Genomic DNA, 12556 nt, shown 5'->3' on the forward strand with positions numbered 1-12556 from the left:
CACTTTTTGTTAATTTTGGCCATTGGGAAAACGTGGAGCATAGACATTTGAGTCCATGTTGCTATTGTCATTAAGTCCATGGAAAAGATAAACATCAACCTGAATTCTTTAAAAATAATGCAAGCAGATACTGTAACTGTATCATCTTTGTAAAATAAACCATTTGTTTCTATGTACCACTATAACAACACAATTGAATATACCTAATGACACATTTCTAGGCCTGTCTAGGCATATTGAACAAAAAGAAGTTCAAGTTTTAAGAAAGATTGAGAAAAGGGTGTAACAAAGCACACGTTCCAGTGTCCTAGTTTAAGCCCATGTTGCGCCATCACTAGACATGCGGTTTGAAATGACCAGTATGCAAGGACAAACAGAGTGCTCGTGATTTATATGAAGACCAGCTGAGAATGTAGGTGAGGATGCCGCTGTGGCAGGAAAGCTCTCTAGCTGTCCAAGAGTCTGCAGAAGTAGGTGATTGGTTCAGCGTCAGGAAATCTCTGAATGCACTGTGCATCAGTAAACTCCAGTATATCTGAACATGGTCAAAATATGGGATATAGTGGAACAGCAGTCAGGGTTAAATCCCTGAATGTTGTGACTCTCTGTTACTTTGATAGCATCTTTGATATCAGCATTTAGTAAACATCCCTTAACTTTACCGTTTTAATAGGCTACTCCAGGCGGACAGTGTCACTCGGCAAAAAATGACATATAAGAGATAAAGTTTGTCTGCTAGGGTTTCGCAGAACTTGTGCACACTAACTCAAAGTTCTATGTTCAGAAATATTGCCATAGTCACAGTGTTCTCTTACATTTCACAATGAGGTGTAACATTACAAAATGTAAACAGACATTTCCTACCATTGTGACAGAAACTAGATGTGGTACAGAACAATTTATTGCTAGCACAGAACTATTAAAGCCTACAGCGCCACAACATCAATCAACTATTGTTTTGTTAAACAACACTTGTCGTCTTAATTATATATTAGCTTTAAGTTGCGGCCGGCATTTCTGCACTTTGCCATCACATCTCTACTAGAGTTTATATATATATATATATATATATATAGAGCACGCATTTAGAGTAGGGTTGACCAGGTCTAGACCCTACCATACTCTAAATGCGTAGTATTTTACATGTAGAAGCCTACATGGATTTGGACATTTAATATCATATGGGGGAGGTAATATAATATGTTATTAAGATATGGTGATCGTCTGAAAGCTAGGAAGTAAACGCACAGTCCACTAAACCACACACCAAAACAGTCCACTAAACCACACACTAGTGACATTTTACTATTTTTATCCAAATTTTGAGATGTCCTGAGGGGCCAGTATAAGGAAAAAGTTAGACTGAAAATTTTTAAGCCGGTTAAACAGGGAAGCTGCCCTGCCATGCCCTGCCCTTTGCACATCACCATTTTAGCTCTGAAAGTTAACATTTTTTACCTTAATATTACAGCTTTGAAGTCATTTTGATGGTAACTAATAATAGAGAGAATGGGAGATTTTCCAAGAGCCTCAGTAGCAGCAGGCTCTGGAAGAGACTCTTCCCTAAGGCAACCACCTGCTGAACTCCACACCACAGCGCTAATAGCATCATTGCACTCAATATTCCACTACCACCAGTGCAAGTTTGCACAGACTGAACCACCCACACTCTGCAGATAACTTCACCACACCAATGTTTGTTGTTCATACCGTACAGACAAACATGTCCTCTCTCTGTCCTCTATGCTATGTCATATAATAGGCCTACACATACACTCACCAGCTTTTTTATTAGGTACACTGGCTAGTGCAGCTAGTACCTGAGTGTACCCCATTTGCCTTCAGAACTGCCTTAATACTTTGTGCCATAGTGTCAACAAGGTGCTGGAAACATTCCTCAGGGGCTTTGGTACATATCGACATGATCTGCTGCACATCCATGATGCAAACCTCTAGTTCCACCACATTCCAAAGGTTATTGCATTGAGATCTTGTGACTGGAGGTCATTTGATTGCAGTGAACTCACTGTCATGTTCAACAAACCAATTTGAGATGATTCAAGCTTTGTTACATGGTGCGTTATCGTGCTGCAGGTAGCCATCGCTGTGGTCAGAAAGGGATGGACATGGTCAGCAACAGGGTGTGGCCAAAGTGTGCCAAAAATATCTCCCACACCATAACACCATCACCAGCAGCCAATTGATACAAGGATGGATGCATCCATGCTTTCATGTTGTTTGTCGCCACATTCTGACCCTACCATCCAAATTTTAATTGAGACATCGAGACTCATCAGACCAGGAAACATTTTCTATGGTCTATTGCGCCATGTTGGTGAGCCTGTGTAAATAATAGCCTCGGTTTGCTGTTCTTAACTGACAGGAGTGGCACCTGGTGTGTCATTGCAAGCTGCTGCAGCAACATCCGTACCACATTCAGGTCTAAACGTACACGGGGACGCGGATTCGAATCAGACCCGCGGTATTTTCCCGATCCCACCCTATTGTTCTCTCCTCCCACTTCTTGTCACTCTTCACTTTTCTATCTGAAAAAAGGCAAAAAGGCCCAAAAATACAGTTTAAAAAATGATTCCGCTAAATAAAGTGTCATTCAGAATCAGTGGGTATGATGACTCTTTCTGACACAAAGAGTTGTAAAGTAGCCTACTGTCATTTTATATCACCTGGGAACATGTAAAGGGGACTAGACTTAGCTGTCAATAAGCAGTACCTGGATTTGTTTGTTCAGTAATTAGATTTGATGGTGTTGATTGATGTGTAATTGAGAGAAATTGGTCAGAATAGGTGTAATTCAATTCTGATTGATAATGGCTTGTCCAAGGTGGGAGCCCACTATTAGGCTGACCCAGCCCCATTTTGGGAAAGGAGGAGATTGTGAGATTAGAACATGTTGCATTGATCCCTGCTATCTGTGACATGCTCTGTGTGTGTGTGTGTCTCACCGTGCATTCTTCTGCACATATTGCATGTATGTGCCAATGTTACATGAAGGAATAACGGCATGCAGAGTGTTTTCTCCTATTGTAATTATTGTGATATAATATCATTATTGTAATGATTGATTGATTGTCATTGTTAATTAAGTAATTGCCTGCACATGGGCATTTTACCCATGATGCCTCTATACCTGGGACTATGTAGAATCAGTGCATGACTTGTTCCTTAAACCTTAATAAAGGTTGTGTGCCGAGACGTCGGTTAAATATACAAGAAGAGATCAGAGTGTGCGGCTACTCTGTATTTTTTTAATTTGATAAACCTTCTGGCTAGCACCTCCACTTGGGTGTGCGTCCCTCTTCTAAGCCTTCCATACTAGATTTCATCGTCAAAGTTGTATCCTGCATCTGAACCAGTGAGAAAGGTGTGTGGTGTAACAGGATAAGATCATTTCTTTTGGAGGGAGTGCTTGATTTTGTTTAGTTCAGGAAGACAACTGTGAGAGTTGAGAGTTAAGCAGATCTGTTCTGTAAGAGTTTCGCTTCTATTTCAGGCTCCAGTTTTTTTTTGACCTGAGTGATGTGCACGTTTATGACCTTAAACTTCACTGGTCAGACCTCACATGCTAACTACACTACAGGCTTTTGTTCAGACAGGCCCCTTAAACTGACACATTTTCATGATATGTAATATGTAGGAATATTTAAGAAATGTAAAGATTTTTTTTTTTCCCAGCAGAATTTACCAGCAATAACCTAAACCTGAGACATAAAATGAAACAAACAATGCTGATGCCTTTCTATAAGTATTAGGCCTATTAACATACTATGTTAATTTAAGAAGAGAAAAATATCTACATATAAATATGTACATATAAACTACAAATAAGGCAAATAAACAACAAACCCAATGACCAATTCACTGTAGGCTATTTTTTCCTCTGAGGGAATGCTCCCTCTAGCGAACGTCTTGGAATCATTTTCCTGGCCATTTTTATTTATTTATTTTTGAAATGGAGTGGACCCTTCACAGTGGACCCTGTGAATACCATTTCCTGGAAGGTTTAGCAGTATCAACATGTCATATGCGTAAAGCTATATGAACTAAACTCTTTTTCTATTTCTGGTTTAGGTAATTAGGGCGATATATGTGCAGTCCTAATAGTAGCCTAATCACTTCATTTATTGTTTAGCCTCTGTGGCAAACTATTGCGCACGCTTTTAGAGTTGATGGCCTAGACTAGAGCAGCATGCTCAATTGTTTTAATGTACAAATATGTTTTCATGTAGGCAACGTCTACTGTTAAGGGACAGTATTTTCGCTTCATTTTTATACAAATAACTTTCGTGTGCCTCCTCTAACTAACTAGGCCTTGGTCAGTTACAGTGATAGGGATGCCATTATCTCAACCTTCAGACGCGACAGGACTGTTGTCTTATAATTTATTCATTACCCTTGGAAGTCATCTGACCTTTTCCGGAATCATGCCGGTAATCAGAATTTGTGCAGTGTTTCACCTGTCACAGATGTCTTCGATGAGAAAATTCAACCGGACTTACCTCCACATGCTGCAGTTAATGGGACGTACTAGGCCACATGCGCTTAAACTAACCCATAGGCTAGTTTAATACGTAAGGCTACTATATCATGTTCAAGGTTAGAGAGATTTTACTGCAAGCCTTCCTATGACAGAGCCCATTTTGGTGGTGTCTGACTGGACTGAGGAAGCTGAGGCTGGAGGAGGAGCTGGTTGCCTCCACTGTGGTAGCCGAGGGCAATACTCGCGGCAGAGCAGAACACCGTTCACTCTTGTGAGCAGTAGTAGGCTACCTGCGGATTCCGCTATGTGCTGTGTGTTAAAAAAGGTAAATCTCTCTCCCACATCTTTTGATTTCTGAGGACACACACTTCTGTGCCATGAGCGATTATTTGAAAAATCATATTATTTGCAATCTTTAGATGTACTGTGGACTAGTAAGGCTACCCAACAATGTCGGTTCAGAATAAATTGAAGTTTGTTTCTCTTTCAGTGCCCTGCCAATTGCATTTGTTAACAGTCAATTGCGTTTGTTGTAGTCTAAATAGTTTTTCCAAAACTATGCAAAGCCTACATGGACTAGATGAATTAAGCTACAACAGGTCTGTATGGCACAACGAAAACCTCAGTGATCCGCTGTCCCAGAGATAAGAGTCCAAGTGGTATAGCCTACCTAGAAGCGTGATCAGGCTTGCAGTGCTTTACATCGACTGATTAATTTGTCGTGTGAACTACCCGTTTCTCCTGATTTGTCATCTTCTCATTATTTATTTCAACTGAAAGATGAACTAATCAGTGGAACTGAAACAGAAATAAACTTGGAAAATGTTCCTTCTGGTTCATAGCCTGAGCACTAGCGAATCTTGACAGGTGTTTGGGGGAGGCGGCATCTCCTTGTCTCGTTCAAACAGTCTGAGAAGTAACCGCCTTCAACCAAATTCACATCAATCAGCTAGACACACTCTGTAGACACTCTCAAATAGTAATAGTTAGTTAATTATTGGGATATATATATATATATATATATATATATATATATATATATATATATATATATATATATTTACGGTTCGAGTGTCAGGATTTAGAGGAGGGCATTGCATTCAGTTGGCCTATAAGCCTTCATTTTCAGCACACAGTAAACTTACATTGTGTGTATGTTCCGTTGCAGACTATAATAATAATGAAATGTGTTTATATGACAAATATATATGTCTAATGGAAGATAATGGAAGACTTGTCAAACACCATTGAGCAGGTGGGTGAATAGTAGGCTAATTTCATTAAAATAGCTTAGAACACACACACACACACACACACACACACACACTTACAGTATTTACATTTATATGCACAAAACCAATGAATCAGGAATTCCTAATCACTGTCGAATATAATTAAAATAAAATAAAAACGATAAAATGCTAGGATGTGCATTTCAGCATCCTAGGCTGTCTAACACCGAACCTACCTAATTTGATTTTGAAAGAATGACGCAGCTTGAAAAACAGCATTGTATTGCATAGCCACCTTGACACAAATGCACAGTAGGTTCCCTGAATTTGAATAAACACTTCCAAAATAAATGTGTGGTAAATAAGGAAACGGGATAAATTTTGACATTGGATTTTGAGGTCTTACCCATGTAATATAAGGGAACTTATACTACACACAGTTCATAAAAATGTCATTTTAATCAGAGGCTACATGTACGTATGGTATACACAGGTAATGATTGGTCAAATACTAGACATAATTTTAAAAAAGAAATTGGAGCCTTGCTTATTGATTCTGTCTGGTGTCATCTGGCTTTATTTTCCAATTTGAATATTTGATTGGATTATTTTTTATCATATACTTAAATAATTCTCATTATTAAAGAGGGTATAATTGATTTTACACTTTGATATGATTTTGGATCTCTAGCTGTCCTATGTAATTCAACTGACATGCACAACAGTAAATGACTTGATTTTGTATTTTAAAGAGGAACTCGCAGGTCTTATTGTTGTGCGTCAGTGCAACTGTGATGATCAATAGGGATTATGTGCTTTTTGGTATTGATTATGGAAATGTGAGATGGTGAATAGAATAATGTTGGATTGTCTTAAGTCTGATGTATGGTTTTGTGGTTATGGGACATCGCTGTGTAGCACATATCATCTGTGAAACTGAAACCACATGATAACTCACATGTGTGTTCTTTTATTTGCCTCCTATTATTCACACGTGTCTTCTCATGTTTAACGTCATGCTCATGATTTCAAGATAGCACTTTAGTATTTCAGCCTCAGCAGACACTCACTCTATAAATAATAATGCATGCTGGTCCTCTTAAGGTTTAAGGGATGTGTTTGTTTCATTAAGTTCAATATGCACTCTGCATTCCTTCCTTACCTCCAGTGCTTAATGAAGAGTGAGGCATAGGCTGTCCACAGGTAATTAAAGTTAGTCACTGATAACTAATGATGACTTACTGACTCAATTCACTCACTCAATTTACTGATACACTTTTGCCAACAATGCTAAGATATAGTGAACATGCATCTTCAGTCATTCTTCCAACAGTGTTAAAAGCTCCATTGTACTCAATATCATATTCTACAACTTTGGGATCGCTTTATAAATCCTTAATCTCGGCATCACTGAAAATGAGGACTACTCTCAATAAACTTCCGAGAATAAAAAAAGGTTGAATGAATGAATTTCCGTTCATGGGGAGTGGGAAAACCACTTCTATCCCTGTTGTCACTGTTAGGAGCAGACTAAGAATATAAAGGGTCCAAGGGATAGCGCTTGGTTTCGCAGGATCCTCTTTTGATTTATCTGGAGATGTTGTTAGTTGGTTACTGGCACTTGAAAGTCAATTTTAATATCCACAAAGTGACAGTGGAATGTGAAAAATTTTAGATTTTTTTGTAAATAATTGACTGTGATTTTGGTGGCCCATATTGTGTTTATGAAGATGACAAATATAATTTAATATAATGTATTTGAAAGTCTTTCGAAAACCGGTTTTAGCATTAACGACATGGTTTCCAGAAATGTCTTAGAAGTTACTTCAACAAACACAGAAAAACAAAGCTATTCTACAAAAAAATGTGAGCTGGTGTCAGTGCTTCGGAAACTTTATTTCAAGAATCTGTGTGATAGCATGGAGAGACATCTTTTTGTGTGTGCGTCGTAATGCACGTGGATCTGTGTAGTGGGTTGTTTGAGAGAGCCCGAGTCCCCTCCCTCTCTCCTGTTCTCCCCTCCCCCTCCATTGAGCCAGCCCTCTCTGTCTCTTTAAGTCCCACCCCCCACCCCCCAGAGCCAGCTAACAGCAGCTGTTCCATATTCATCAAACTCTTCAGTCTTAAAGAGCCCTATCCTTACCATGGAGAGAGTCATTCCTCTCTCTCGCTCCCTCACGGTCACTCCATCTCAGTGCTCTCTCTCTCTCTCTCTCTCTCTCTCTGTCTGTCTTTCTCTCTTTCTTGCACACTCCTCCCTTATTACTTTCCTTGTGTCACTCTCTCCTCTCTCTCTTTCTCTGTCACTCACTCTTCTCTCTCTCTCCTCTCTCACACACACAGACAGGACCGTACGTTGGCTCACTCATACTCGCACCAAAACGCACTCGCACCCACCCTTCTCAGACACATGCACTCGTACACATTGACATACCTGTGCAGATCGGGGGGTGGCAACGTGCTGGAGGTGTTTTGTTTTCCTGGCGCTGGCCAGTGAAGGGTCTCGACGTGTGTTTTGGGGGCAGAAGTGGCTCTGCGTGCCTTACCTCTCTCCACCTCTGATTCCTGGAATGCTAAATCTGGACTGATGGACATTTCAGAACTTTGCATCCCTGATCCTCTCAACTATCATAACCAGTAGGTGCTTTTTTTTGTCTTTTCCCTGTAGCCTATTTATTATGCTTTCTGTTTTTTTTTTTTCAATTTACTTGGTCACTCATACTCAGTTTCTTTTGTTTTAAGAGTTTTAGTGCAATCTTTTTCTTTAAGAGATTTAAGAATGCATAGGAAATTGCCGCTTCTTCTGAAAACTTTTTCTTGCTTTGGATACAGACTGGTACTTTCTCTGCATCTTACCCCAACTCAGTTTAAAGTCCAAACCTGCTGTGACACTTAGGTAGTGTTTCATGCAATTTTACAGGAACTATCCCTGTTTGACTTTGGAGGTGTGAAATTGTAGATGAATTGAACCACATTTTGTACAGCTGTTGTGAACAGGGCAGGTGTAAACATCTGGTGCAGGTGTTTAGCTAATCAAACGGATTTGTGGGGATCCCGTTTTCGTTTCTTCCTTTCTTTACTGCTTGCATTTAATTCTCTCTCTTTTACTCCAAGTGTATTTGGGTGTGCACTGGAAAGAGTAACACCAAGATGAACAGAAATAAACAAAACACAAAAATGGTCCCACGTGTTAAAAAAAAATCCCAGCTACTTTGGGAAGCAGTGGTCACTTTTCCCACACCACTTTGTAGAGATAGAATAAATCTGAGCACATAAGGTGAAATGCATCTATGTACTAGGGATTGGCAGGGATTAATTACATGCCTCAGTGTTTGTGGGACAAATGAAACCGGGCGGTGACCCTGTCGAGCTGGCCAGGCAGCATCCTGGTGCAAAAGTTATCCTGAGCTGGGGCAGTCCCGGGTGAGGAGAGAGGGAGACTGGGGACCTGTGTGGGGCAGTAAGACTGTGTTTGTCCACTACCAGGGAATTTAGTCAGTTTAGCTTCACTCAGTGGACAGCATCGTTATATTTCTATTGGGACATAAACTGTTTCAAGTCATTTGTGTAATTTTACTTTCATTTCATGCACATATATCATTACTTTTAATTTCTCCAAGAGAGATTTTGGTCTCTAATTTAGGTGGTGTGGAACTCAGCAGAGCTGAATACTGATCAATAGTTATTTTCACATTTCTCCATGCTAAAAATATTAATATGGCATGTATAAATGCCACAAGTGCATTCTAGAACTATTAGATAGGCCTATGTTCCATCCTAACCAGTTAATTATGTCCACACTGCTTGACAAATTGAAGAGAAAGAAATCATGACTGACATAAAAGTTTGATAACAGAAAAACAATGGGGTGAAACTACTAAAACTAAATTGCATATTTTTTGTCTTTTCTATGTGAAGTCATTTTTTTGTCTTTTCAAGAATGTCCAAAGTAGACAGGACTAACTTAATTTAAAACCAGATATCTTTGAAAGGTGGGCCTAAGCTCTAATCTTCACCAGTGTATGCTTGGCTATTGGCGTATTACTTTCTAAAGCAAGTACTGTAAATAGTAATCTAGTCTCTGCCTTAATCAGGTTTACAGTACTGAAACTACTCAGCTCCTGTCTGGGCTCCCTGGTGGCCCCAGTTTTACTGGTGTCACTTGCACAAACAATTTTTTAAATATATGATCATGTTGTAATTATTAAACAGCCTCTTTATCTGAAACAATAGAGCATTACGTGCTCACAGATAATAATTTTGACACATCTCTATATTCTAAGATAGCACAACACAAAGACAAACACAATGTGTTTATTGGAATCATAAAAAAGGATAGACAGCCATACAAGGGCATCATTAATAAACTTCTAATTTTATTAAAATTACATAACGTACAATCTATGTTTTCAATCTATGTCTTAGATCTATCCTCAAAACTGAAAGTAAATCCTGCTTGCGCAAAGGCTTTTTTTAAATTGATGCATGATTTTGTGAACTGGAATGGATGTGATTAGTGATTGGTACAACCAGATTACAAACACAAATCCTTTTCTCTGCAACAACTAAGCAAACGTTATGAAGGTGTTGAGAATGCAAATAAATACATATTTTTGCAGTGATTAGTTATCACACATGCACAAGTATTGTACAGAAATATTTAATAGACATGTTGTCTATTGAATATTTCTGGTTTTAAACAAAGGATCTGTTCCAAGAAACAAAAATACACACAAAGGTGTCGTTAGTTATTGCCTGTGGTAAAGAGCCCAATAATGAAGATTCAATTCAATATTAAAGAATAAAACATGATACAATATGAACTGCAATAACGGCGCTGCACACAAACAGGCAAGGAAGACCATGTGTTGATTTGTTGTTGTTTCAGTTACCCAATTTTCTGAATATTGGGAATTGCAGTGTGAGAACTAAATTCATGCTGTCATGCAATAAATAATGTAACAACAAATACCGCTGTATTGTTTCTGTCAATGTGTCCAAATTACATTATGTAGACTAAATTTAGTAGCTCAAGCCAAGTTTGTTAATAAATCTGTCTAGGCATTTTTATGAGATATTTTAAGTTTCTATTAAACAAGGTACATTTCTGACATTTTCAACCTGCTTAAACCTTATGCCAATTTCTAAAATAATACCTTTAAAACATTATGCTTTATGTAGACTTATTGGTCTCCATAAATATATCTCTATCTCTATAAAGGCTAATCTTTTCTTTGGATGTTGATGTTAAAAGTCAGCAGAGAATTTTAGAGAACTCTAAAACACCTTAAACTAAATAAATGTGTTATGAATATCTATGTGTGTTTTTTGCGTGTAATATTTATGTGTGTGTGTGTGTGTGTGTGTGTGTTCATTTTGACTGGACAGAAATGTGAAAGTTTACTCAAATCAGAAGATGGTTGAATGACACATCCTTTCACAGGTGTAGTCTATTTCAACCATGTAAAACCATGAACATTTCATGTCTTAATGGCATCTACTCTGTGTCTGTTTATCACAATGCTTTACATATAGAGCATTTCTTTTCTCATCTGAAAAAAAAAACATGCCACAATTCCTTTCGAGGTACAGTAATCTCAGAAAAAGTATAACATGAAAAAATAAAATAGAAATGGATGAATAAATGAAATAATATGTGCATTAGATGAGCATTAGGTGACTTGATATGCATGGAGCTGTGTGAAGAAGCTGTGGTGAACATGTGACTCCGAGACAGTGCAGTAGTACTGGACCAAATGTGCATATTCTGCCATGCTGAAGTAGAGTGTGAACATGTGTGTACTGTTTGAGCGGAGCAGGGTGTTGTGTGGGCTTAGATGTGTAGCAGAGTGGCCATAATGGAATATGCCTGGGTGCCTCTTCATTAAGCAGGCTCGGAGAGCAGACAGTGGGATGGTTGCATGGGTGTGTGGTGTGTATAGATTGCCCCCAAGGGAGAGCCATTGCCCTGGTTTCCGCTGGTGTGTGGGACAGTCCTGTCCACTGCGTGTTTATTGTTAGACGGAGAGGGCTGATAATCACATCTAGCCAATTTCCGTTTTAATGGGCGTGACAGTTTTATGTTCTGCTAGACTGTATTTTTCTGCAAGTATGTTTAAAGAGTAAAATTACTGTAATCACAGTTACTGCTAAGAACATGGACAGACCTGATCTCGAATGTGATTTTTGGCATATAGTTGTCATATGAAGAGTAAAATGAACTGTTTTGCGTGTGAATTTTGTCTGTTGGCATTCTCCCTTTTCTCTAAATTCCTGTCATCAGCATCTTCTATTTAAACCTACACTATTTGAATCCTCGTATTTAACCCTACGCTATTTGCATCTTCTTCCTTCTTCTTGACTGCAATTGTTATTTTTACAAGGAAATGATTGTAACTGTCCTGTACCCAGTGCAACAAGCACCCAGTTATTAATTACATTTCAATTTGTTTGACTCCTTTCCTGCCTTAACACGTGGAACATTTTCAATGCGTATTTGTAGTGTTGCATTTGGCCTGTGTCCATTTGTGTGTGTGTTTGGATTGCGCGTGACCTGTGTCTGTTTGTGTGTGTGTCTGGGTAGTGTGTGGCCTGTGTCCGTATGTATGTGTGTCTGGGTTTCATGTGGCCTGTGTCCTTTTGTGTGTGTGTCCGGGTGTCTATTTTCCTGTTCTCCTTCCGTCGTCGATTCTATTACATTTTCAGAAAACAAGGAAGCAAAATTGCATTAGCATGTCCTAAGTTAAAAGCTCTTTGGTCTTTGACTGAGTGTTTTCAGTACTGGTAGGTTAATCAGATTTTTCCTGTCTTCATGGTGATGGTATCA

At 38.8% G+C, this 12556-nt stretch overlaps 1 protein-coding gene across 4 annotated transcripts in view; it reads left to right on the forward strand.

The window, feature by feature from the left end:
* Positions 1-4730: 4730 nt before the first annotated feature.
* esrrb (estrogen-related receptor beta) overlaps positions 4731-12556 on the forward strand; it is a 53315-nt gene continuing 45489 nt past the window's right edge. For 2 of the 4 annotated variants that reach the window (XM_048228644.1, XM_048228645.1), the window contains exon 1: positions 7891-8367. In XM_048228644.1, the coding sequence (XP_048084601.1) occupies positions 8318-8367 (50 nt within the window). In that variant the 5' untranslated portion in view covers positions 7891-8317. Of the gene's footprint in view, positions 4824-7890; positions 8368-12556 lie in introns of those variants that run through there. The other 2 variants (XM_048228647.1, XM_048228646.1) reach the window with 2 other exon arrangements.

The sequence above is a fragment of the Alosa alosa genome, chromosome 19 (genome assembly GCF_017589495.1).
Source record: "Alosa alosa isolate M-15738 ecotype Scorff River chromosome 19, AALO_Geno_1.1, whole genome shotgun sequence".
Taxonomy (NCBI): domain Eukaryota; kingdom Metazoa; phylum Chordata; class Actinopteri; order Clupeiformes; family Clupeidae; genus Alosa; species Alosa alosa.